The following is a 24913-nucleotide window of genomic DNA, read 5'->3' as shown; positions in this document are numbered from 1 at the left end:
TCTATAAAATAATAACCAACAAAAGGCTGTTCAAAATCTACATTATAGTTGTAAAAATGTGTTCAACGTACTTAAGAGTTTGAAACACACCATAAAAGATGTATAGCCTACTGTAGTAGGAAGTGATACTGTAGTTTTGGCTTTTGTACTATATGATACACATATTCTGGATGAAAAATAAAAGCATTAGGGTCTACCTGCCCTTCTCCCACAAAAATAATAGAAATTGTAGGCCTACTTGTTTGAAAAATGTCATGATTGCAGAATAACTGTGTAAGCTTTCCAAGGGAGATTATACTTTGATTTGCCTCCAAAAGTGTGAGGTCATTTTTCCCCTTGTCTCCATAGGACAGGATGTGCTCAATACTGTCCAATCAATGCTCATCAGCTCATGGTGAAGCGATGATTGATGCTACAATGATTCAGTTCGGAGTCTGGCTCTTATCGATCCCGTTCTTATTCACCCGCTACTTCTCGCTGCTGTACACACAGTTGCCAGTGCTCTGTAGCTATTGTTAATGCTGTACGATATTGTATTCCTGTTTCTAGCGAAAGTGTTTTTCACCCCCCACGTGTCACTTCCTCCACCGGTAGGAGGAGTAATTGCTTCTGCTCTCTGTTAAGCATGAAGTGACTGTTCATGCAGCAGACCCACTATGCATTTACATCCACACAGCTGACTAACAGCCTTGACTGGACAATGCTCATCACATGCTAGATTTGAATATTGATTGGTGGCACCCAATAGGAAAAAAGAGATTAGAAAGAGCTCTCTTTTTTTGGTCACCCTTTAAAAATCTGTTTCCTGGTGTGATGTCACTGTCACTGGCCAAGAGGACCATTTGGTGAACATCTCCTTAGCTGACACACCACACACACACACACACACACACACACACACACACACACACACACACACACACACACACACACACACACACACACACACACACACACACACACACACACACACACACAGTATCCAAATGTGGCCGGTGGCAGCTGACTGATGCAGCCACAAAGACCGCGTGGTGGTAGGGGTGGTGGGCATTGTAACCGTCCATTAAAGATGTAGCTCCAGCGCCTGCACCTTCGGCTGCATTAGATTAGGCCCCCAACAGTAATCTGTCACTTAGCCACGGCCGCGGCCCAGGCCCCACCGTCTGAGCTGATGTAAGCGGCTGCCGTCTCGGCACGGGGCCTGACAGCGTAATGGGGATTCATTGATCTGCCGGTCTTTCGCTGATTGAGTTAGATAATTAAAAAGCCTCTTGTATCTGTTCCATTAAGGATTGTTTGTGTTGGTGTGGTGTGATGTGCATGTGCGTGTGTGAGTATGTGTGTGAGTATGTGTGTGTGTGTGTGTGTGTGTGCGTGATTGTGTGTTTTTTTTCCTGTCATGGTCGGAGTTGCAACTATTGTTGTTTGTCTTTCTCCTAGTGCGATTGGAACGGCTGATGGCTCGGCACACATTTCTATTCTTCCTTGTTCTCTTTCAGATGCCCCCCTCCCTCCTCCCATTTCTTTCTCCCTCTCTCTTTCGCAAGTCCATAAATATATTCCATTTGTGTTTAGCTGTTCGAGCACGTAATTAGCTGTTATGTGACAAGACTTAGATTTACAAGACAAGTCTTTTTTAATGTCAAAATGTCACTGCTTTATGAAATATGTGCTCTGCGCTGTGTTTCAGGGAAAAGCTTTGTGCTCTTTCATGCTTTGAACAAAAAGCATAGCTCAACTGGAATGTTTAAAAGATCACATGCAGATGAAGCAGAGAGAAAGAAGAATGAAGGAAAAATCTTAACAGCTTGGGAAATAATAAAGTGATAATTTCTGAAGATGAGTGGGTGTGTTGGGGGGGGGGGGGGGGGGGTGGTAAAGTGATTCTCCCGGTGGGGTGCACATTAGGGTGGGCTCAAGCGTCAGGGCAGAGTGGAGAGGCGGACATGCTTTTGTGCTCTTGCTCCGTCTGGGCTGACCCGTCCTCTGCTGTCACCACCACGAGCTCCATGTTTAGCACCGGTGGCAGCGGCGTTGCCGGGCGCTGCCTCGCCTCACTCTGCCGTGATGTAGAAAATAGCCACGCTCATTAGCAAATTAGGTGTTGTAATAACAAGTGCGGTAATGCGGTTTTGGAGCTCGTGTGGACCAACCCTCCGTCCCCCAACGCAGCCTTTATGTCAGGACAGCAATTACAAGCTGGCTGACGTGTGAACAAAGATAGGAGTTGTGTGTATATGTGTGTGTGTGTGTGTGTGTGTGTGTGTGGGATGGGTAGAGGAAATTGTGGGGGGGCAGTGCAATAGAAGATGAAGGACAAAATGCTCTTCCCCTCAGTGGCGCGGGCAGCGGCGATGCGGTCCCCTTGGCACTGCAGCCTGCTCTTCTCGTTCAATCAGAGTAATTTGCGTCAAATGCCAGCTGATGCCCTGGCAAGCCCTGGCCCACACCTCCCAAGCAAACACGTGCACATGTCTGTCATCTTGTCGCGCCTTGGAGAGTAGACCTGAGGCTCGCCATAAGAAAGACTGACCGTGTGAACTTTCCTTGACCCGATGATGGACGGGTCAGTGTCTTTCATTTGCTGTATGTAATACATCCCATAGTCATTTGAATGTTTTTCTGTTGCATCACTGTTGTTTTTACATTGATGCATTAGAATACATGACAGTTGAGATCATGCAACGTTAAAGGAGTGTGTTATAAAGAGTGAGTGAGAGACAGACAGACAGACAGACAAAGAGAGTGCAGGTCTCTAACTATTTTTGCATACCCGAGTCAAACGCCTGACCAGACTGACCGCAGCCGAGCTTCTGAGGAAGGCATTAAGATTCCTTCGGCAACAGCCGCCGAGTGGCAGTTTCTCGTTTCGGGTGCGTCACTTAATTAGCCGCGTGGCCTGCCGTGGCACCTGTGAGGGCGTGGGGGGGTTAGTCAGGGGGGGTGGAGGACGAGGCCTTCATGTCGTAATTACAACCCCAGCCTTCCCCACGTCCTGCCCTTTTGATCAGCAATGCCTCGGCCTTCTCTGGGAGTTAGCGCCGCCGCAACTAATCAAATAAATGTGCCCCCTTTTAAGTGGATGGTGAAATGTGATTTCAGTATGCCCTCTCAGGACTCACAACACCCGCTCCCCTCCTCACACACACACACACACACACACACACCCATCACCACCACACCCCGTGCTTTTTTGAAAGAGAAACATTGTGACGTCTCTTGCAGCGCTCGCCTCAACTCCTCGACATCCAAAGCGTTGGACGTTTGATGTTTGCTTAACATTTTCATCTTCCTTCTTTACTCTCTCTTGCATCTCTTCAATCTTTTTGCGTTTGGTATTTAAAAAAAAAAATAGCTCTTAATTTCACAACATCAAAAAAGCCATCAGAAGACTCAAGGGAATATTATATATATTTTTTTCTTTCCAGAATCTTCTTCCTGCATGTGAACTGAAGCATTTTGACTGAAAGGTCTCTGATCTGCTTGGGCTCAGAGGGGGTCAGAACCAACAGAAAACTTAAGTGTGTTTTTCTCAGCGTGCAGCTCTAATGAAACTCTCTTTTCACACACACACACACACACACACACACACACACACATACAACACACACACACACACACACACACATACAACACCCCTCCCCTCCTCCACCCAGCCCCTGTTCAGATGGTTTTAAGCAGATCTTACATATTGACTTTTTCCCTCTCTCTCCCTCTCTTTCAAAGGAGGGTGGTGTGTGTGTGTGTGTGTGTGTGTGTGTGTTTTTAGGGTGGGGTGGGGGGTGTAAGAGGACTACAGAAAACTTAGCTAAACACCGTGTCTCTCCGCTGGAGACTGTGGAAGTGTTTTTGAGCGAAGTCGCAAGTCACTGCTGTGAAAACTGAGAGTCTCAATGCCACGCTGTTGCGGCTCCTTATGCATGCAGTGTGGGTAAGGGCGCGCTTGAATGTCTGCGGAGGCCTGCTGATGAAATACCGTTGCCCACGCAGCACAGCAACGTTTTTAGGCCGTTTTTTTTTTTCCATCCCCTGAAGCCACAGTTACGTTTTGATGTCTGAGCGCCAGGGCATCCCCCTGGTGAGTCCCTTTACCATTTGTTTAGCGCCTGAGTGCTGTACGGTAAGTGGCGGCTCGGATTCTTTGCAGCAGCTGCAGCACCCCCACTCCACCCCCATGCCGCCCTCCAAAACAACCCTCCTCTTCTAGCTTCCAAAGCCTTCAACCTTCAATCGTTCCTCCTTTCACCTCCTCACTTCTTCTCCTCCCCGCCACTTAAGAAGGGCCCGTGTGTGTGTGTGTGTGTGTGTGTGTGTGTGTGTGTGTGTGTGTGTGTGTGTGTGTGTGTGTGTGTGGGGCTTCCTCTTCTGACCTTTCGCGCTGAAAAGATTGACTCGACTGTCTCGGTCGCGGCGGTTTTCATTTTCCCCCAATTAGCGGGTCTCTTTTGCCGCAGCTCTCACAGGCTGATCGATCCGCACTCAATACACATCCAAAGCGACGACGACGGAGGGAAAAAGGACACGGACAGGGGTGAGCATTACCAGAAACCTTTGAGTTGGGAGACTAGGGGAGTTTGGTCTCACGGCCTCCTTTTGAAATACTGCTGGAGATTGGACATTACGCTGGCTAGTAAAAACATGACAGGTTGATGGATAGAATAAATGAAATCCTGCTGTAGTCCTTCAAAGAAATCTTCCTTTGTCCAGGCAGTTTTTTTTTCCTTCTTCACTAGGACAAAGTCTGACACTTTTTAGACGCAACATTGTTTCTTAGTGATTCTTCCAACCCCTGTTCTTTCTTCTCCTTTTCTTCCCTGGTGCCAGCGTGAGTTTTGTCTGTGGCTGAAAGTTAACGTGGCTGTTTAACCAGACGCCAAGGTGTGTCATTTGGAGCAGTAGGATATGCTGCCTACTGGGCGCAGCGTGCACATTCTCCATCTCGACAACTGTCACCAAAAAACTGCTGGAAAATTGTTACAATCACTAGGAGGACAATGAGAGTCACTGCCTCCTATGTCTGTGCAAGAGAAGTGTCATCAAACATAACACCTTACAATGGTGTGTGTGTGTGTGTGTATGTGTGTGTGTGTGTCTTTGTCTGTGCACGTTTGTGTATGTTTGTTTGATCGATCTTTGAGGACACAGGACTATTTTCAGTTGTACTCAAAGAATGGAAATGCTCATCACAAAAGATGTCCCTGTACTGAGGCTGTTGCAACAGAAGTGGAAGTACACTGTATGCTTGAAGACAGTACAAACCCTTAGCCTGCTTAGATCAATCCACATTACTGTGTGAGTGCTAAACTACAAGTAATAACACAGAGGATGAATAATAGTTGGTGATGATTGTCATTACAGCAAATTTGAATTTAATCGCACTTGTGATTATGCATGCGTTCATAATTGTGGATGGCTGTTGCAGAATTTCCATTAATTGTCCTCGTTTGGAATTGGATTATTAGATATCATGAGGATGCATTCTTTTCTCTCAAGACTGGCATGATGATTGAATGGGGGTTCTCTCATTGCTTTATATGTCTCGCCATAGAGTCCAGCAATCAAGTGGGAACAATCAGTCTTTACAATCTTGATGAGGGGTCCTGGGGGAGGGTGGAGTTTACTTAATGTAGCCCTACGTTTCATCTATAAAGCCCATTTCCATTAAACTGCGAGCTACAGCTAAACTCTTTACGACCCTCGCAAATGTAAAGAAACAATTAGAAACCATTATGCTGTAAGGTGCTGTGCTCCAACCTTGTAGCAGTCAAATATTGCCTGCTTTCTATATGTTTAAAAGCTGGTACAAACTTGTTTCACAGCAAGATATGTTTCACAAAAGGTGAAATGTTTTGGACAAAAAGTATAGTCGAATAAATTGCTTTTGAAAGCATTGGCAGTAACCACAGATAAGGATACAGTACACAAACCCATTCTGTTTAGATTGGATTCTCTTCCTCTCGGGATCAATTATACTTCTGTGGTCACTAATCATTACTTACAACATAATGCTCCACAATGAGATTTCAAGACATGATACTGCTGACCAAATGTTATCAACAAGCACTGCTGATAACATTTGGTCAGCAATATGAGTGATGTATTATAGCAGTCTGGGCCTTTTGTGGGCATTTGAGTTGTCATTGCTTCTTTCCTCCAGCAGGGGGCTCTTGCTGCTCTTGGAGGTTGTCAGTCTGTTAGTCAGTCACCCACCCTTTAAGAAGTGGTAAACATCCATTTGAGCTCAGAGATGTCGAGTGTCTGTAAAGTGCCCTCTTCGCAATGTGTGTCTTAAGCTGCTTTCTTGCTGTTGTTGTTGTTGTTGTTATTTTTTGCCCATTTCAGTGGGCTAAAGTGTTTTCTCTGTGTTGCTCTCATCACTGTCGTAATCCTGAAAGGCTTTGTGGCAATTTTGTACATGTGTGGTGAATGCATCAGTGCTCTCTTAGTATCATCTGCCAACATTTGGACAACATCGTTTTGAGCGTGTTGAATGGTTGCAGACTGTGTTTTTGATGAAGGAGATGAGACATGGACTGAAGTACAGTAAACAGGAACTGATTAATTGTATGATTATATATTCTAGTGGATATGATAAACAATATCAGGAATATCAGGATGTAATAAGGAAACAATAAGGGAATGCTGAAACTGAAACTGTACTTTGACTCTTTGGTTTCTTCTCTCTAAGAGGCTAGTAGCCCACACCCTAAATACACACCCTACATGTGAATAAACTATAGTATGTATAAGGAAATGTGAGACACAAATCATAAACGACTGAATCATTACAATAGTTAGCCTGCTGACAACATCTTTCCTCTTTACACACTCAACACCAATGTGAAAATAGAAGGGCCTGTGTAATTCTCTGGCTTTTCTCCTTATTATGCTCTAATTCAAACGTGTCACTTGCGCTTGACTTGAGAACAGTAGACGCATATTGCCATTGGATTGTCCCTAAACATTAATCTTTTCTGACTTGGCTGAGTTCTGTTTACTTAGTGACAATAGGGTATTTAAAATGTGTTAATGTGTAGGCTACTTAGACTTAGTGGTGAGTTGACTTGACATCAATACCTGGCTTTGATCTCAGTAGTGTATAGATGCCTTTATTAATCTATCAGATCAGGGAGGTTCACTGACACTGCCTGACTGGCCCCATATACCAGGAAGTACAAAGGGGAACCTATAATTTGCTGAGAACAGACTATTCTGCTCACACGCCTACATATGTGCTCACATCAATTTGTGTGTAATTGGAAGGAAAAAACTTCTAACACCTCAGGTATTTGTACAGTGAACAAACATCTGAACAAACTTCAACATATGCAAACACAAGGACCATGTGTTTCTTTCAGCTTTCATCTGTCCCAATATGTCACACTTGTCTGGTAGGAAATGTCCTCTGTCACTTTAAGATGATGTCATGGGTCATAGGGTAAATGAAGGAAACAGGAAGTGAGTTTTTAAAAGTGCTCAAGAACTGGCTCTCCATTACTCTCTCTTCAAACAAAGAAAAACTTTGAGAGAGAAAGAAAACTGGGCAGAAAGTTAACAGCCAAAGCATCTGGTGTGCTATTTGTCATCCCCGGTGCAGCACATTCTTGGGATATTTACAGTCACAGGATATTTCAACTTACAGCAGTGGTGTCAGGAGGCAGACATCTGTTTGTTCTGAACTTTACGTTAAAATACTCTTGTAAAATGGCATGTGAAGGAACTGCAAACGGTGAGTCTTGTTACTCAGTTTTATGCAATTGTCACAAATAATCATATATAAATACATATTCATAAATAACATTTTCAGTGACACAGTATTTTTTTTTTCTTGAATTTCCCCTTGAGGATCAATAAAGTATCTATCTATCTATCTATCTAGTAACTTTGCATTAACGTGGTAGTTTTGTTTCCAACAGATGAGCAAATTACAGAAGCCATCATGATGAGGTTAGTTTCAGTTTCGTCATGGTGTCACTTGACTCATGATGTCATTGTTTGTAACATAAACACCTGACTACTCATAGTGATACTTATCATGTGGACATGTTTTGTTTGTAACATAAGCACCTGACTGCTCATAGTGCTACTTATCATAGGAACATGGTTAATGTGGTTAAACATGTTAAGGTTAAGGTTAACATGTCTGCTGATGAAACCTGTTCTCAGCTCAGTAACACAAACTAGAGGTATGGATAATGAAATATGCATTTCCTTCAAGTGTACTTTTCTGATACACTGTGAGTTATGTCATGAGTACAACTGTTTAATGGCCTAAGGAGTGTGATGGCAGGGCTGGCCCATCCCCCACGTCTAGACCACATGCCTGCAGAAATATTTTCCTGTTTATGCAATGTGTATTGTGTTTTCCAACTGCCTTCAACATGCCTTGTGCCCTGTAAGGTATTATTACATGTACTTTTACAGACATGAAGTTCAAACTTCATTTTTGCAGTCATGACTGCAGATGTACAGTTTCATGTATTAAGGTTCCTTTGAGTCTGACACATGTTTTAAAGAGATAACATTGGCCTATGCAGCACATATTCTCTTATATTTCCCTTAATTTTTCTCTTAATTTCCTGGTAAGAGATTAGAAATAAGAGGAGTCAACACCTGATGCAACAGCCATTCTTAACCACCCAAATCTGATCTTACTGGCATGCTGAATGATTCATTCCATTTGATCGTAAACTGGAATATAAGCATGAGATACGCCCCCTAAACACTATGTAAAGGCATTAGGGCAAATACTCTGGCACATGCCCAAGCAAGTCCTAATGTCAGCGTCCACGCCACACAGATACATACACCAAAGTAGCCTAAACTATTACTGCACCTACCTTAAACTGGTGAGCTATTTCCTAAAGCATGAAATAGATTAATATATGTCAGGGGGGTTATCAGCAGATCAGATATCTTATTATATTCATGTGTTTATTGTTAAACTCAAAACATGTTTCCTTGGATAAATGTTGTCCATGTTTCGGCGTTGGATAAACAACTGTGAAAATGTACCTCTCTTGATTTGGTAGGTGTGCTCTTGACCACACATATTACAAAAATAAGAAAACATTGGTGAATCCCAAAAAATAAATTGGTACTAAACAAAATAAACCAAAACATGGATATGAACACAAATGAGAGGAAATTTGTTTGGATATTGCTTCTAGCATGATACCCAATTCTTATGCCTTAGAAGATGGGATTTCTGATGTAGAAGCTAGGATTTCTTCCCCTCTCTCTTTCACTCACTAACCTCACACGCAAACACACACTCACATTCCCTCTCACACTCTCAGGGTTGTAAAGGATGAGCTGAAGGAAGTGAAGGCAGAGATAGTGCCCCCTCTTCCTGAGCAAAAGCCTCTGGATGCCAAAGATGAGATCCTGACATCCCAGCTGGCTCAAACAATCAAAATCATTGGGGATGATCTTGTGAAGCATAAAACCCTGAATGAGTGAGTTTCAAGCTAACTCATTTTTGAAACAGCTGACCATCTTAAGTTGTAAGTCTGAAACTGTTTTGAGCCTTCCCAGTCCTAACCATCTTGCCTTCTTTATCACAAAGCACGATAGATGGGTTTGCCAAAAAAATCCTTGGAAACCCGAAAGACAAAGGAATTTATCAAAAGCTGGTTATGCAGGTGTTTGCTGATGGAAACATCAACTGGGGAAGGATTGTTGTTTTATTCTACACTATAGCAAAGCTGTCTGGAAAGGTAACTGGCCCTTAAATGTTAAAGTTAAAAGAGTTAAATGGATTGGCTTGTTAGCCAATATTTTGAGTCTGAACTGTATGTGTGGTCCTATAGATGTTGTTGGCTCATTTGCCTGGACCGGTCACAGAAATGATCTCCTGGACTCTCAATTACTTCAAGGAGCACTTACTAAGCTGGGTCCTCAAGATGGGAGGATGGGTAAGTAGACATAGTGTTCAGAAGGAAGACATCAAAGTTTAAATCCAACGTGCAGGGTGAGAAGGTGAATCCAAAGAACTGATGATGATACAATGTTTTCACACTCAGTTGTATTTCTTTTTTAGTTTTTATTTTTCCCTGTGTTTTTTATTTGCGCTTAGACAGCATTTTGGCCCTCAGCTCTTCATCAGGTTCTGTAGAAGTACACTTATTCACACATATGTAAACATATGCTCTATAGTTCTCACAGATGGATCGCCGACGGCTCAGAACACCTAGATGTGTACATGTATTGTTTCATTTCTGAGTCAATCACAGATTAATTACAGATATTTTCTCAAAACATGGCTTTAAACAGTCTAAACAATTATTAAAAACCAGGCATAATTTATTGTCCTTTTGAGATGTCCACTGTAACTGTAGCATTAATTTGGTCTATATGAAAATCTGAAAAGGATCGAAGCTTAAATCCCACTTCCATCTCATTGTTGTACGTTGAGGAGATCATAAGGAGAGCTGTATTTAGATTTTCTTCACTGATAAGGCTGCTGTTCACACAATGCATGAAGTATTTTTGTCCTGTACATCCTGTGTATTGTTTTGTGTAGCAAGTGTGAATATGTCACCAAACAAAATATTGTTACAATAGACATACATAGATATGCATAATGTTTATGTCTAAATCCCTGTGTCTTCCACAGATATGTAGCATTGCTTCAATTGCATGCTTCCGGATCGAGAGTCTACCATCCCTGTACCCACCAGAGCACTCCGCTTTACCTGTTTTGGGCATTACCTTGTTTTGTGGAATTGTTTTGGGTGGCTGCGTTGTACTCTGGCTAGGCAAAGGAAAGCACTGAGAGATAAGAAAAGTGAGGAGAGGATGACTCAAATTTGTAACGAACAGAGATACTTTGAAGATTCTGAAATGAGTGACTTTTTAATAAGCTTTACCAAGTGAGAGAGTATTTTTGCTGTATCATATGCAGCATAGTCATAGCATAGTATTTTTAATCCATGCAAAGTTTCCAAATCTCATCCATATTTTTTGAGAGGAATTTCAAGAGCTGAAATGAAAACTTGTACCAGCAATCCTACAATAATTAGTTACTGTTTCCTAGAATAGTTACAGGGTCCAAATCACCAAGTGCCATACAGAACTGCCAAATGCAGAATGTCGACAGTTTTTATCAGGTAACTTGTAATCTACCTCTTGCCCCAAGCTAGTCATTTTTATCATGCTTTAATTTTTTCCATATATATAATTGCAAACAGTTTACATTATAAATGGATTTAAGGGGGTGGTTCAGGATTTTGGACATAGGATAGTCTGGCGTTATAATTTATTTGCCTCGGGTGTACTGTGAAGTGGGTAAGACTGCTTTTAGTGGCAGGCTAACACATACCGGTACTAATGACTTGTGCTAGCCTAGCACCTGCGAACTCTGCAACTAGAAGGACTGAATGAAACATGTTGGAAATGGTCTTCACTGATAAATATCACACTTGCTAACTTGGAAATGAGGTCCTATGTCCAAAAATCCTGAACCACTCCTTTAATGAAAGAGCAGTGGGTCCTTTTTTATTCTTGTTTTGTTTTTGTGCAATATTCCTAATAGAGAACCCATTATTATTTCTCTGAAGGACCATTATGAATTGAATGTGGGTTAATTTAATGAAATATTTTACATATTTAAGCCATCATTGAATAAATTAAATGTCAAAGTGAAACAACAGACACACACAATGTTGCATATTTGATCTGTTTTTATATGACAAATAGAATTCTTATCCCAATGCTTTCTTGTAGCGGTCTCATTTTTTTCCACTTTTCTTATGATTCACCTGCAATTCCTGAAGACAAATGCTTGGTGCTTACTGTGGACACTCGAACAAGTATCGGTCTAATCTGCCATGCGCTTGTAAACATTTTGAGTAGGCTTCTTTAAAATTGGTTATTTATAAGGGAGTATAAACTCGCTTACTCCCTTAAAAGTAAACTCTTCTCTTCAGTGATTCATGGGAGGAATGATTTACTGTATCTAATGCTTGTTATTCTAGTGATAGTTTTGGGATCTTCAAAAAGTTTCTAAAGAATCTGTTTACCTGTATTGTATTTTTATTAGACCACAACTTTAAACTGTTAATGTTAATGTAATATTTATTGATGTCAAATGTCTGCTGAGAAACATAAACATATTAATAGGCCTATTTTAAAGTTTTACTACTCCGGTGAAAAATTACAGTCCCCTATGACTTTAAAATTATGTCATAATTACAGTAAACTGAAAGAGGAAGTCATTTTGAAAAGAGCTCCTGTATCTCCATTTTTCTTCATTGAAGAAAAATCTAATTCAATGGAAGATAGCAAAACAGGCAGAAAGTTATCAGTCAAACAATATACCCTGTCCTCTGCCAGGAGCTACACATGATTGAGAATTTTGACATTTTTGAATTTTGAAGATTACTGTTTGGTTTTACCAGTGTTCCTTAGGACAGTGGTTCTTAACTGGTCTGGCTTTGGGACCCACAATTTCCCATGTTCATTTAGTCGCGACCCATATTTTTCTTTTTAGTGTTCAAGCCAACAGATAAGGTGAGCTACATGGTAAGACAAGCAAAGTGCCTGTAGGCCTACTTGTTTAGAACATGCTGATGTGTACATTTGTGAAGTCTTCAGGATATTAAGATAGTACTGTAGATCTGACAAAGTAGCACAAGCTCCACGACCCACCCAGAATGGTTCCGGGACCCACTTTTGGGTCCCGACCCACCAGTTAAGAAGCACTGCCTTAGGAAACATCTGTTGTTATTGAACCTGCACAAAAAGTAGGCTAGGTACTATGTCAAGTGAAAATACAAATGGTAAGTTTTTTGTCATTATGAATTATAAATGTGAAAGGTTATAATAATGCATTTACTTGTTGTTTCTGGATCACAGATGAACAATTGGCACAGGTCATATTGTTGAGGTTAGTTTCAGTTTCATTTTGCAGTTTCATGAAGAAGGAAAAACATTTTTTAAACAAAAAGTCATTACTTACAAAATAAAATGCAATATAAAATTGTGAGACTAGAATGTTGCATATTATAGCCTATATGCATGCGTCCAAGCATTGTGTACCTTTCCTCTGTCACCTCTAACAAGGTTCTCTGTTCAATGAATTGTAAAAAAAACTTGTTTTTGTTTAGGTCCAGGGAGTGAACAGCCTCACCCTGACCTTTTAAAAAAGCCTTTGATCAAAAGAGATTTTTCTTCTTTTCATGTGTAATATGTGAATCAACCTTCATCAATTAGTCAGAATTTTGATGTCAGGGGTGTCTTGCACATGTTTTTTAGACCCCAATGGCTTGTCACATTTGTTTATAATTACATTTACTTTTGAAGATAGAAATACAATATGTCCTTAATGAGATGAGATGGTGTCTTCTAAGTTCATATGTTGTATTAATGTTGCTATATCACATTCGTACTTACTATCAGGGTCATGCAGGATGAACTGAAGGAATTGCCTGCCAGTGATATGCCGTCCCTACCTGAGCCAGAGCCTTTAGATGGCAAAGAGTATGAGATCCTGGCAAACCAGATTGGTGACATGATGATTATTGTTGGAGATAGTCTTGTAAAGAAGTATGGTGAAGAACTGAATGAGTGAGTTTCACCCGTCAATATCAAGTTATTTTGTCATGTTGCTAAGTCATTTTGGGGATGTGTGTATTCTATTGATTGTGATTCTAACTACATTACCATAATTATCCTCAAGTAAATTAGATTTCGAAAAGGATTCATAAACAACCCAAAAAAGAAAGACTTCTTCTAGATGCTGGTCAAGAAGATGTTTGTTGATGGAACTGTGAACTGGGGAAGGATTGCTATGTTATTCGTCACTGTAGCAAAGATAGCAGGAGAGGTAAACTTTGCTGTTTACAACAGTCTTTCCCGAACAGCCCAAGGACATGAATCAAAAAACATTTCTAGTGCACACCAGAAATGTCACATATTGTACACATAAAATGCAAAATAGTTATGTATGTAATCTAAAATCTGGCATCAGCCCTTGTGTGCATTGCAGAGTCCTTTGTTTTCTTCTCTAAAAATGTATGTTGTATAGATGGAACAAGAATGCCACAAAATATTAATTTGCGTCCCGGTTTAAATGTTAATTTTTGTATTTGTAATCTTAGGTGAGTGATATTATTGGAGCAGTGGCAGATATATTCTCCTGAACTCTCAGTTACTTCAAGAAGAACTTATTAGACTGGATTCTCAAGATGGGATGATGGGTAACTATCATACATTATTAAGCACACTTGTTCTTACCGCAACAAGACATGATTAAGGAGAACTTTCTTTTGACCTGTGTTTAAGAGCTGTGCTGTGTTGTGACCCTTTCCAGGTGTAATTGTCATAATGTTTGATTTAATTTCACTTGCAATACTGAATTCAAACCAACATTAAATGCAGAACACATATTCATCTTCTTTCCATCTGTCTTTCACAGATATGTAGCATTGCTACAATTGCATTATACCGAGTGGAGACTGTATCACGCCCTTCCAAGCCCAAGTCAGATCATGCTATCGCCATCTCATATTTCATCAGTGGGATCATCCTTGGTGGCTTCCTTGTCTTCTGGTTAAAGTTAAAGAGTACATAAGGTACTGCGAGTAATGTAAAGGGGGGAGAAGATGGTGAGCAGCAGGCTGTAGCTTTAAAATCAGGTAATTTCAGGTAAAATCAGGTCAATCTACCCATGTCCCATCTACTGTACCTCTGAGTATTTTATTATTGTTATTGTTGTAAGCATGAATCAGGTATCAATTCAGGGTTAACAAAGACATTGTATTATAAACTGTATTGTATTGTATTATGAGTATATATGTTTTATATCACAAATATATTTCTTATCCAAATTAATGCATACCTGTTGTACTTGTTTATGATTCATCTGAATTTCTTAAAGGCATGCCCTTGGTGTTTGGTGGCTTTGTAACTCTACTGGTACTGGTATTGCCATCACACAACTAAGACTTCCATGTTCAGTCACCTGTTGGTACGATTCATGTCATTGGGCAGCTAACCTTTCCTTTGCTCTCCCCTCTGATACTGTGCTCTTTGCATAAAAGCCCTTTGATGGCGATGAAGGTGTTGACTCTCTCTGTCTGCAGTCCTGAACCTCACGCCTCCTCTCTGGCACGCCACGCTCCCAGGTGGACACGGAATCTCGCTAGGAAAACATACTTCCTCTTTCTCGGAGTCAAATGACTGCATGGATGCAAAAAAGCACCCATCCTCTCTCTCTCTCTCCCCCCTCTTTTCTTTCATGCTCTCCCTCTTCGCAGGTGTGACAAGGTTATCTCGTGAGGGGTTGAAAGTGAGGGCCGGAAAGGGGCCGTGGTCAGAAATCAGAGGGGGAAGCTGTAGAGTCAAACAGGCCTGCCTCACATGGAGATGTAACCTTCCACTGTGGGCAAAGGTGGTGACTGCCGGCAGGAGACATGTGGAAATAAGATACTTCCTATCTCTGATACAGAATTGAAAAAAAATAGAATCACCCGCAGAAGATCGCTAGAGTTTCAGGATTTGTGCATGAGTAATGGAGAAGGGCTATGAGAAACAAGAGGTGCAAGAGCAATGCAAACAACACATTTAGACTAAGATCAAGACAGAAACTTCCAGAATGACATTTCTGTGCAGGAATCACTAGGGTGAAATTGGCTATTGAAATTGTGTGACTCATTTATGACTGTGATGCTGAAGAGCTTTGTTTCCATCTGTGGCAGTGTAGAGGGAAAAAATGATCAAGTTCGAGCACAACAATATGCCATTCTCTCCCACTTGCCATTTGTCAAAATTACCTCCTTGACACAGATTGAAAAAAATGAAATGCAAAAGTGACCGACTCACTGACCAAAGACAGCCTGCTATTTTCCCTCTTGATTCTACTTTCATCTTCCTCTACTCAACTTTATTTCTGAACAGAACGGGGTGGGGGTGGGGATAAAAAGTTGTTTTGATGCACTGTACAGTTGAGGATTCTAGCCTTTGTCATCTCCAACCAGACACAGAGCTCTCTGCTTCACCCATCACCTCCCCAGCATCCTGCTGTTCCAAGTGGGCCCCCTGTCACATTTCCGAAACGACGTGATGATCTCAAGTATTACTGGCACTCCGTGCTCCCTTACAGTGGACAGATTTGCTTCTATATTAGGGGTCATTTGGCGAACCTTTACGGTCTCTGTAACAACAGGGGGCCAAATGATGCCCTTTGGAAGGGAAATGTGTTGTGGCATTGTCTGCTTTAATCTTTTGACTGCATTTTGAAACACCATGCAGATTCGTAAAGCGAGTGTGGGTGCGTGCTTGCCGAGTGCAGTTGATGTGGCAGGGATGGCAGTCAACGATGCCTGTGGACAGTGTTTGGTGGTGGCCGTCCCAAAACGCCCTGTTTTCTTCCCCAATGCGCCACCATCAAGAGAGACGGTTATATTAAGCTCAGAGGGCTGACATTCTGTCATGCTGGTGGCCATCAACATCTCGGGCTCCATCTTTGATGTTTCGAAGCAGATGAAAAGGAAGACAGAACACAAACAAGGGGCACTGACGAGAAGTTTACAAGAGAAGAAAAAAAAAAGATATATTTAAGTGTCTCCTGGTTTCCCCTATGTAAATGTGTTCATGTGCGGTGGATTCAGTGTGAGAGAAAGTGGAGACCATTGAGACCACAGGAGGATATCAGTGGCTTCTTTTGATCATGGCGTTGCAAGAGGGCTGGTTTCTTTGCGGAGATGATTCTATGCCACCACATCAGCCATGCCTAAAGAGGAACAGCGGATATACCGGATGATACTGCATTTATAACTCGCTCATCTTTTCCCTTGGCTGATTGCACACTGTATGTTTTTTTCTCTCTTTATGTGTTGCACATGCTTTTTCCATTAAAAGCATGATTCCTTCATTCGTCTTCTTAAGTAGAATCTGTCCCTGTGCTGTAATTGCGTTTAGGATCTATTACCAAATCTTGCAACACTACCAGAGAGTGGCAGTCCCTGTCATTGTCAAGTTTCAAAGACTGTTCTTTTTGTGGTGCAGATTATTGCAAGACTGTGTTGTTTTGACAACAGAAAAAGCACAATAAAAAAATGAAGGCTCTTAATGTGCCAGAACTACTTTAACTCTTCTTCTTGTGAGATGAGAAAGTGTAGTTGGATGTCAGGCGTCTCACCCCGTCTCCATCGTGTGGTTGGACGTGTCCCCCGTGTAACGTCACAACAGGGGTGGGAAAGGGGGGGTATTTTTCGCGTCGTCCATCCACTGCCCTCATTTGCTAATAAATGCCCCTCGTGTCTGCTTTGCCTGGTTTCCCCATATTCCCCACCGCTAGCCCTCAGCGCCCGCATGCTGCCGCAGAGCAGAACCCGGGCCTGGCCTGGGGAAGTAATTTAATAATAAACGCCACACCAGTTTGTGCTCTCCACGCTATCCTCTCTCCCGGCCTAATGGAAAGAACGGCATGGCAGACACTCCCGATCCCCTCTGATGGAACGATAACAGCGCAAACACTTCCATTCATTTAATCTCCATTCCTTCCCCACACTTTAAAAGGCAAGCACCAAAGCGTCAGTGTGACTAATGACCCATGTGCAATAAGCAACTGTTTAAGTAAATGTACTTGCCGAGCAAAAGAGAGAGGGAGAGTGAGAGAAAGATACTATGAGGCTGAAAAAAAAAAGCTTTTACCGAACAGCATATCAATATTTTAAATAGGGTTTCAATTGCCGTCGTCTCCTAACTGGATTAGTTCTCTGATGTGTTCTGACAGTGCCGTTGTTAGGGATACTCCATTAGCTTTGTCTGTCATCTTATTTTCCCCTGGTATGCCGGGGGAAAGCTCCTATATTTCATAATTTGTTTTGCTATCAGGGCTGATTTGTAAATGCGCAAATTCTAATTAGCGGCCCACTACTGTTTCTAATTTATTAAATATTAAATGAATCCTGTGGTGGAGGCTTTTTCCCCCCCTCTCTTCCCTCATCTCCCCAGATGGAAGTTTGCCGTATGCAAATTTGTCCTCCTATTGGATTGTCAGCACTTTTTAAATGTTCTATTTTTGACCAAACACTTCTCTTTTTTCCACTACACCCTCCACCACCACTCCCTCTCCCTTGTTTGTTTTCTGTCTCCATTCCTCTTCAAGTTAATATTTATTTGTCTTAGATCTCCTGTTTGGCTTTTTTTTTTTGCTTAATAAAAGCTTCACAGTCTGTTGAGTTTGAATACAGCTGCTTTGTTTTACTTCATTAAAGCTGTCTTAATCCTAGCGATAGCAAACTGGCGTGAAGGTTGTTTTAAATGGCTCGTGAAGGCACTTTGTGGCCCCTGTTTGCATATGGCAAGAATGCCTTTGCACCATTTTACCCAGAAATGGTGCGTTTGTATATATGGTCAAGAAAGAAACAAAAGAGGTTTTCATATTCACTCGTCAACCAAACCAAATGCAGGACTATTCTGATTCCATGTATCTTATTGTTATTACCAACAGTACCACGAAAAAACTAAACACGAAAAAAGAAGGGTTCAATCAGGCAAATCTACTAAGTCTTAGTTTGACGCTTTGTTATTGCTCTATGACTAAGAGACTAAGAGAGAGGAAGAAATTGAAAATTCATATGGGATTGTTTGTAGATTTAAAACCTCTTTTTCTCCTCACATGGTTGTCAATTGATCACCCCTATACGTGTCTAGGGCATAATCATTTTTTTTGACAGTCGCCTGCGAATTGAATGTGATTTTGAAGTGCTCTCGAATATGTCATTCGCATTGAATCGGCAGACATTTATTGAACGCCCACTTATCCCAAGCGAACTTCAGTCTAATTAAGTTTCAAGAAACACATCCATCAAGCCATTGAGGCAGTTAATTTGCCATTGCCGCCTGGATCAGAACTCCCTCCCAGAGCGACGCAAAATTCACACAGGCACGGTTTCGCCGATGTCACACGCATCTCTTCCCTGCTGGGGAAGCAGCTGTCATACACACACAGACACACACACAGGCACAAAGTGTATTTCCATCTCCCACACGCTATTAAACACGTTTTCAGTGGAATCTGCCTTTGTGGACATAATACAGAAAAGATTTCATCCCCGGAGGTTTTCGGTGTCTCCGACTCTCCTGCTCAAAAGAAACAGCAAGAGAGGGACGGCAACAATGGCAGGCCTCTAGTAGGTGTGCATTATGAGGGCGCCTCAAGGTCGCTTCTGACAGAAATCTCCTGAATCAGTCCTGAAGGCCACGCTCACCACAATTTAACCAGTCACATGGTTCTACTAAAACATACTGTACATATGAAGCTATGAGATGGTCTGATCAATGACCTGCGAGTTGAGTCGTGGGAGATGTAGTCTTTTGTGTGTGTCTCATCAGTTGTCCTTTAAACATAATTAGGTACTTTGTTCGAATTATATCGATGAAGCCTTAGTGAGGACAACGACACACAAGAAGAAGTACTGTAGATTTGAATTGTAAGGGTGTACCATGATGGGAAGATTGTGTGTGATTAATTTATACACTTCCAACTGGTGTAGACAACAAAAACCCATTTCCCTTTGTTATCCAAGACAACAACTACTGCACACTGCATTGCACAGGGATGTTAATTACTGCACCAAAGATCTATGTGCTAATTATGAGAGTGTTGTTATTAATTACAGGTAGAGTGTGTATAAGAAATTAGTGTAGACTAATTTGCAATCAGTTTAAGGCATATTTTATTAGGTCTGCAAGGGTGAGTAGAGCAACCTTTTGTTCACAAATGTTGATGGGAATCACAGGTTGATTAGGCCTTGAATGGGCTTTTAATTAATAGGACAAACCATGAATGCGGTCTTACAGGAGCAGTGGCATCTAATCAAGTGTTGGAGCATTAGGGTGACATTCAAATTCAATCCAGTTATTTCAAGGTAATGTGAGTTTCTATATAACGAAGAGTTCATGGCACTTTGAGGAAAATAATTCCTTTTGATGTTTGGTATGTTGATATTTGTCTGTTATACATGTAAGAAAATGTCTATGTCTGATTAGTGAAAGGTTGTTGAAATTTTATCATACTTCAAAACAGAAAGTTCACTTGGTGTACTTCAATGTACTATCTCAGCCTTGCCCTTTTGACTATTTAACCTATCATCAAGCAAACTGCAGTAATGGAAGGCACTCTACCATAACTTTGGGTAAATTTGTTCTAGCAAGAGGCTATCATTTTATCGCAGCTTTAATTAGACTATTATTAACAATAGCTGCCAGCAAAAACATTGGGTGTAATTGTATAATACACAGGTGAAATACAGTCAAGACTCAGATGTGTTTTTGTGGGCAATGACAGCAAGCTTGTTAAGGGGCAGCAGTTGCATAGCTAATATGGTGAGTAAGAGAATAGCTGTTGACAGTTGTTGTCCCCTTGACTTAATCCTAAAAATGAGAAGAGGTCATTAGAATGTGTGGAGATATGCCTTTGTTTTCAGCCTCCTCCAACGAATATGTCAGGTATGCGAATAACTCCCCTCTTGATCTTTTTTCACTCCTCTTCACATGCATGGCAAGTCTTCTTAAACGTGCTAACAGGCGTTAGCAAACTCAGCCAGAATTTGCTCTCATTAGTACAATTATGCCAGTGTTGAAAACCTGCTTCCTCTCTCCTCTTCATACCCCCCCCCCCCCCCCTTCTCTCCTCTGCACCATTTCTCTTTTCTGCATACACACACACACACACACACACACACACACGCAATAACCCCCCTCCCAAACACAATTTGTCATGAAATCCCTCATTTGCTGGATCCTCAAAAAAGCAGATTATGCTTATTTTTCATTTGGACAGTGGGAGAGCAGGCCAGGTGTTGGGTAGCAGCGGAGTGTTCAGGTGAAACAGTGCCAGTGACGGGACATGACGAGCGCGGAGCCGATGAAGGATGAGGCGTGGAGCGCTTTTCTGGGGGAGAGGGGCACCCCACTGCCCCGCTCCCTCAACAGCAGCAGAGCGTGCACACCCGCAGTAGAAGAGAGAGAGAGAGAGAGAGACACAGACAGAGAGCAGAAAGTTTCCGTGTACTAAAAATGCTTCCTCTGTGATAACTTGCACTCTTAATTAGTTCATCATGGCCTTGATAAAACTGCAAGGTTTGCACTGACTGCAATACACTGTTTGGTTACAAGATTACTTTCTTTGAAGGGCTCAAGGTGATTTTTCCGTTTTGTTTAATTGATACAGAAAATGATAATGTTGGTAACCTAATTGACCAAATGACCACCCCACACACACATCACACACATACTGGCTCGGTCCTGCAGCATACCTTTAAGGATAGTGGTATGTCAGAACAAAAAGTAGCAGGTCAAGTAACGTTATCACAAATCGTCCATAGAAATATTCACCCCCATAATGATAAACACTGATCTGTGACATTGAATGGACAAGGAAAACCCATTTTATAAGGCTACTAAGTGGATGATGAAAATGTGTTGACAGTTTGATAAAGATAACATTTACAGTGACTACCCCCACCAGGAAACAATCGTCAAATTATCTCCTCCATTAATGTAAATCACATGATTCTGAGCATATTTCGAGCCACCTAATTCGGGCAGCGTGATATGAAGTCCCACGACTGATTATCTCTCTTGTCACGGCATGTGAAAACAGTGCAGTAACACGGAAATTGAAATGAAGCTCTCCTATTAAGTTGAAAGAGATGGAGCAGCAAGGGATATTTGGATGTTTCCAGAGAGACGGCTCATCTTATTGTGAATCTCTGTCATCTGTCATTCTGATGGCTGCCAAGCATCTCCTCCGATTGTCTCTTATTCGCTGTACCTCTCTCTCACACACACACACACACACACACACACACACACACACACACACACACACACTAAAATAGCCATTTACAAAAAATATACAAAAATCATTTACTGGCCAAATCGCCATGTGAGTATGTTTGGGGGGATAAGGAGAGTAGTACACAGGCTGCCGTGTCGCCAAATCTACTGTAATGTAGATACAACCTGTTTCCCATTACCATGGTTACGGGATACCAGCATGCCATGGCAAACAAAGGGATCTAAACGAGTGTGTCTGTAGCTCAACCATGCAGCTAATTACAAAAAGGCTATACTTGATTCAAGAAATTAAAACACGAGTGTACTGTGGAGAGGCTGGTCGGAGATAAGCATGGGGAATTTCCATTGGGAAACAACTGGAAAAGCCCATTGTGGTTAGACAACGTTTAAGCAATGAGTCAAAGCGTGAGTCACCTTCAATAATAATGCACAGCATGTTATGGCTATTATGCACTTCTCTGATCTAAATGTTTAGCAAGGTGAGAGACTCTATGGAAAAGTCCTGAATAGAATGTAAGTGTCCATTTACACGGTTGTATAGTGGTTGGATGACGTCAATGTATATGGTGATGTCAATGTGGTTAGATCAGGGCTCTGTCTCACTCTCAACTGTCAGGCTGTATGACTTCATTTGTTTTTTGTTTTTCATTAAGTTCTTCTGCCAGTGCTCACACACTTCCTGTAAATGGGGCTATCTCTACTGAAACTGGAGGGAGTGATTCACACAGAGGCCTACCCCCTCTGCCCCTCTCTCTTGGACACACATACACACAACCAGGATACACCTGACACTCCAGCAGGGGCCATAGCGGACGGAGGGAAATGATTGGCCGAGCTCCCTCAATCTGTCCATTGGGACCACGCTTTCAACCAAACCACTGGGGACTCAACACACCATTAACCATGGCTGAATTACCAAATAATCTTTAGCCAGAAACACTTTGGAATCAATTAGGTTTCATAAATACACTCTGTTTATAACTCTTTACCCAGCAGGACAAGTATTGTGTTATGACAATGATAGAGCATCCCTGCTGTATACAGTACTAAGGCTGACACAGATATAGCTCAATCTGACTATTTATAAATTTGTAACCTTACATAGAATGTTTGCATGTACTGAACATATAACAGCTGCCCAGCTGTTCCTGTCTGACTAAAATATCACTAACCAGGAACCATTAAAAGGAAATATGAAATTCCTGTTGCCGGTAAGTCAATGCAAACTGGTCACGTGGATCGTGGACACGGACAGCTCTGTGTGAAAGGTCGCGGCTAATGATGTCTAATGACGCCACAGTCGAGGTGGAGGTTTGCTAATGCACAGGGCTCTGTGCTCACAGTGGTGTCAGGTGGCCACTCTTGAGTTTCAGCTCCTGACGATGCTATCGCACTGCTGTCCCACAGGCCTCAGGTCAGCTATGACCACTCTGTCGTGCACACTGATTTGTCAAAGCAGGTGCTAATCATGGACGAGCACTGATATAATGAATGAGAAACAAAAAGCTTGATGTGCCAGACATCACTTATTGGATGTCTTAAACAGACGCCGAATTGACCGCGTTGCAAGCTGCGAATAAAGGCGGCAGAGGTCGTTGTTGTCAGCCGAACAGTTTTCTGAAATACATGATGTGGAGACAAGTAACCTTTTCCATTAAGTGGCAGAAAGATTACCCTGATCCCAGCATGCTACATGAAAGCTCTCTGTAATTGTGCTCACTCTCTCTCTCTCTCTCTCTTTCTCTCTCCTGTGTCCTGCAGTAAAAGCAAGGCATAGACCCTTTGGCGGTAAGATGGGCCCAGGAACTGTCAGTGGGATTCTGTCATGTTCTAATTATCATCCGCGGGCCGTCGGAGAGTCAAATCCTCTCAAGTCAAAAGCTCGCCGGAGCCCCTGCCCAGGTACCTCATAAAGAGCACTGCTGTTAGCGCTCTCTCCCAACGACTGATGGGCCAGTATAACACCATCCTCAACATCCTTTCATCTCGCACTTCTATGTCTGATTTCTCTCTCTCTCTCACCCCCTCCCTCTCTCTCTTTCTCTTTCTTTCTCTCTTTTTCTTACTCCATCTCTCCCTAGGTGTACATTTTGTGCAGTGGGGTTCCTCTGATGTATTCGGAGCCATTTGTCGTCTCTGAACCTGAGGGTGTGATTTTTTTTCGCTATGCTTTTTTTTCTTTTCCCTCAGTGAATTTATAAGCATTTCCCCGACTAAACTAATGTGGCTTTTTGGTGTGCCATTCCTCGGCGAAAATGTGCCTGGCGTTATTGTGCAAGCGTCCCAGATTGAAATATCTGACGCCTGAAATATTGACTTTAATATCTCATTTGAAAAATTCATGAAACCTTTGATGTTAAATCCATACTCAATTTAGCAAAATGCCACTAAAATATGCAGAAGGGGGTGGTGTGTGTATGTGTGTGCGTGTGTGTGTTTGAATGTGTGTGGCGGGGGAGAGAAGGCATTATTGTCTGTCTGTGTTTCTGCAGAGAAATTACATTTTATGGCTCCAGCACTGATCTTCCTAGTGTTTTCTTTATTTTTCATTTATTTATTTATTTATGTTGTCATTGTGGAGTGTGTGTTTGTGGGGGTTGGGGGTGTGGGAGCGAGGGAAATAGAAGGGACCCATTAGAAGCAAAATGAAAAGAGCTATTGATTGGTCTCTTATTCCCTCTCTCTTTGCCTCATTTCCTAAATGCATGGTAATAAGGGCTTAGCCGTGGCGGCTAACAAAAAGCCTTAATGAATGGAACTTTAAAGAATTAGTGTGAGTGCGCATGATGATGATTCACAGATGTTACTGTCAGGAGACGCGGCCGCATTTTGTGTTGTTGTTTTCGCTGCCGATTGCATCCTCATTTATCAAAACCCATTCCCTAATAGCATTATAATGCAATCACGACAATATATAATGATTTCCATTTATAATTTTGTATTTAAGGATGCAAGGAGAGAAAAAAAACACACACAGCACTTGTCGACAGTGGCACAGATGGAAGTGTGGGGGAGTTGCGTTTTTAAGAGGCATCATATTAGAATTAGATTTCTTGAAGCTAATTATGATCAAAAGCGGCCTTTTAAAACCAGTTGGAGG

General features: G+C 41.9%; 1 protein-coding gene across 2 annotated transcripts; it reads left to right on the top strand.

The window, feature by feature from the left end:
• The first annotated feature begins 7441 nt into the window (after window positions 1-7441).
• On the top strand, window positions 7442-16876 carry LOC121678008 (apoptosis regulator BAX-like). 2 transcript variants are annotated; one of them, XM_042057172.1, is made up of 6 exons: window positions 7442-7729; window positions 7917-7947; window positions 9300-9458; window positions 9569-9719; window positions 9813-9917; window positions 14420-16876. In XM_042057172.1, the coding sequence occupies exons 1-6, from the start codon at window positions 7705-7707 to the stop codon at window positions 14573-14575; spliced, it is 627 nt and encodes a 208-aa protein (XP_041913106.1). In that variant the 5' UTR covers window positions 7442-7704; the 3' UTR covers window positions 14576-16876. The 2 variants fall into 2 exon arrangements, with proteins under 2 accessions (XP_041913106.1, XP_041913105.1); XM_042057171.1 differs by lacking the exon at window positions 14420-16876 and adding an exon at window positions 10619-11716 and having other exon boundaries at window positions 7446-7729.
• Window positions 16877-24913: the final 8037 nt, after the last annotated feature.

The sequence above is a fragment of the Alosa sapidissima genome, chromosome 12 (assembly GCF_018492685.1).
Source record: "Alosa sapidissima isolate fAloSap1 chromosome 12, fAloSap1.pri, whole genome shotgun sequence".
NCBI classification, from domain to species: domain Eukaryota; kingdom Metazoa; phylum Chordata; class Actinopteri; order Clupeiformes; family Clupeidae; genus Alosa; species Alosa sapidissima.
Note: the sequence above shows the minus strand (reverse complement) of the source record. Positions and strands in the feature narration are given on the sequence as shown.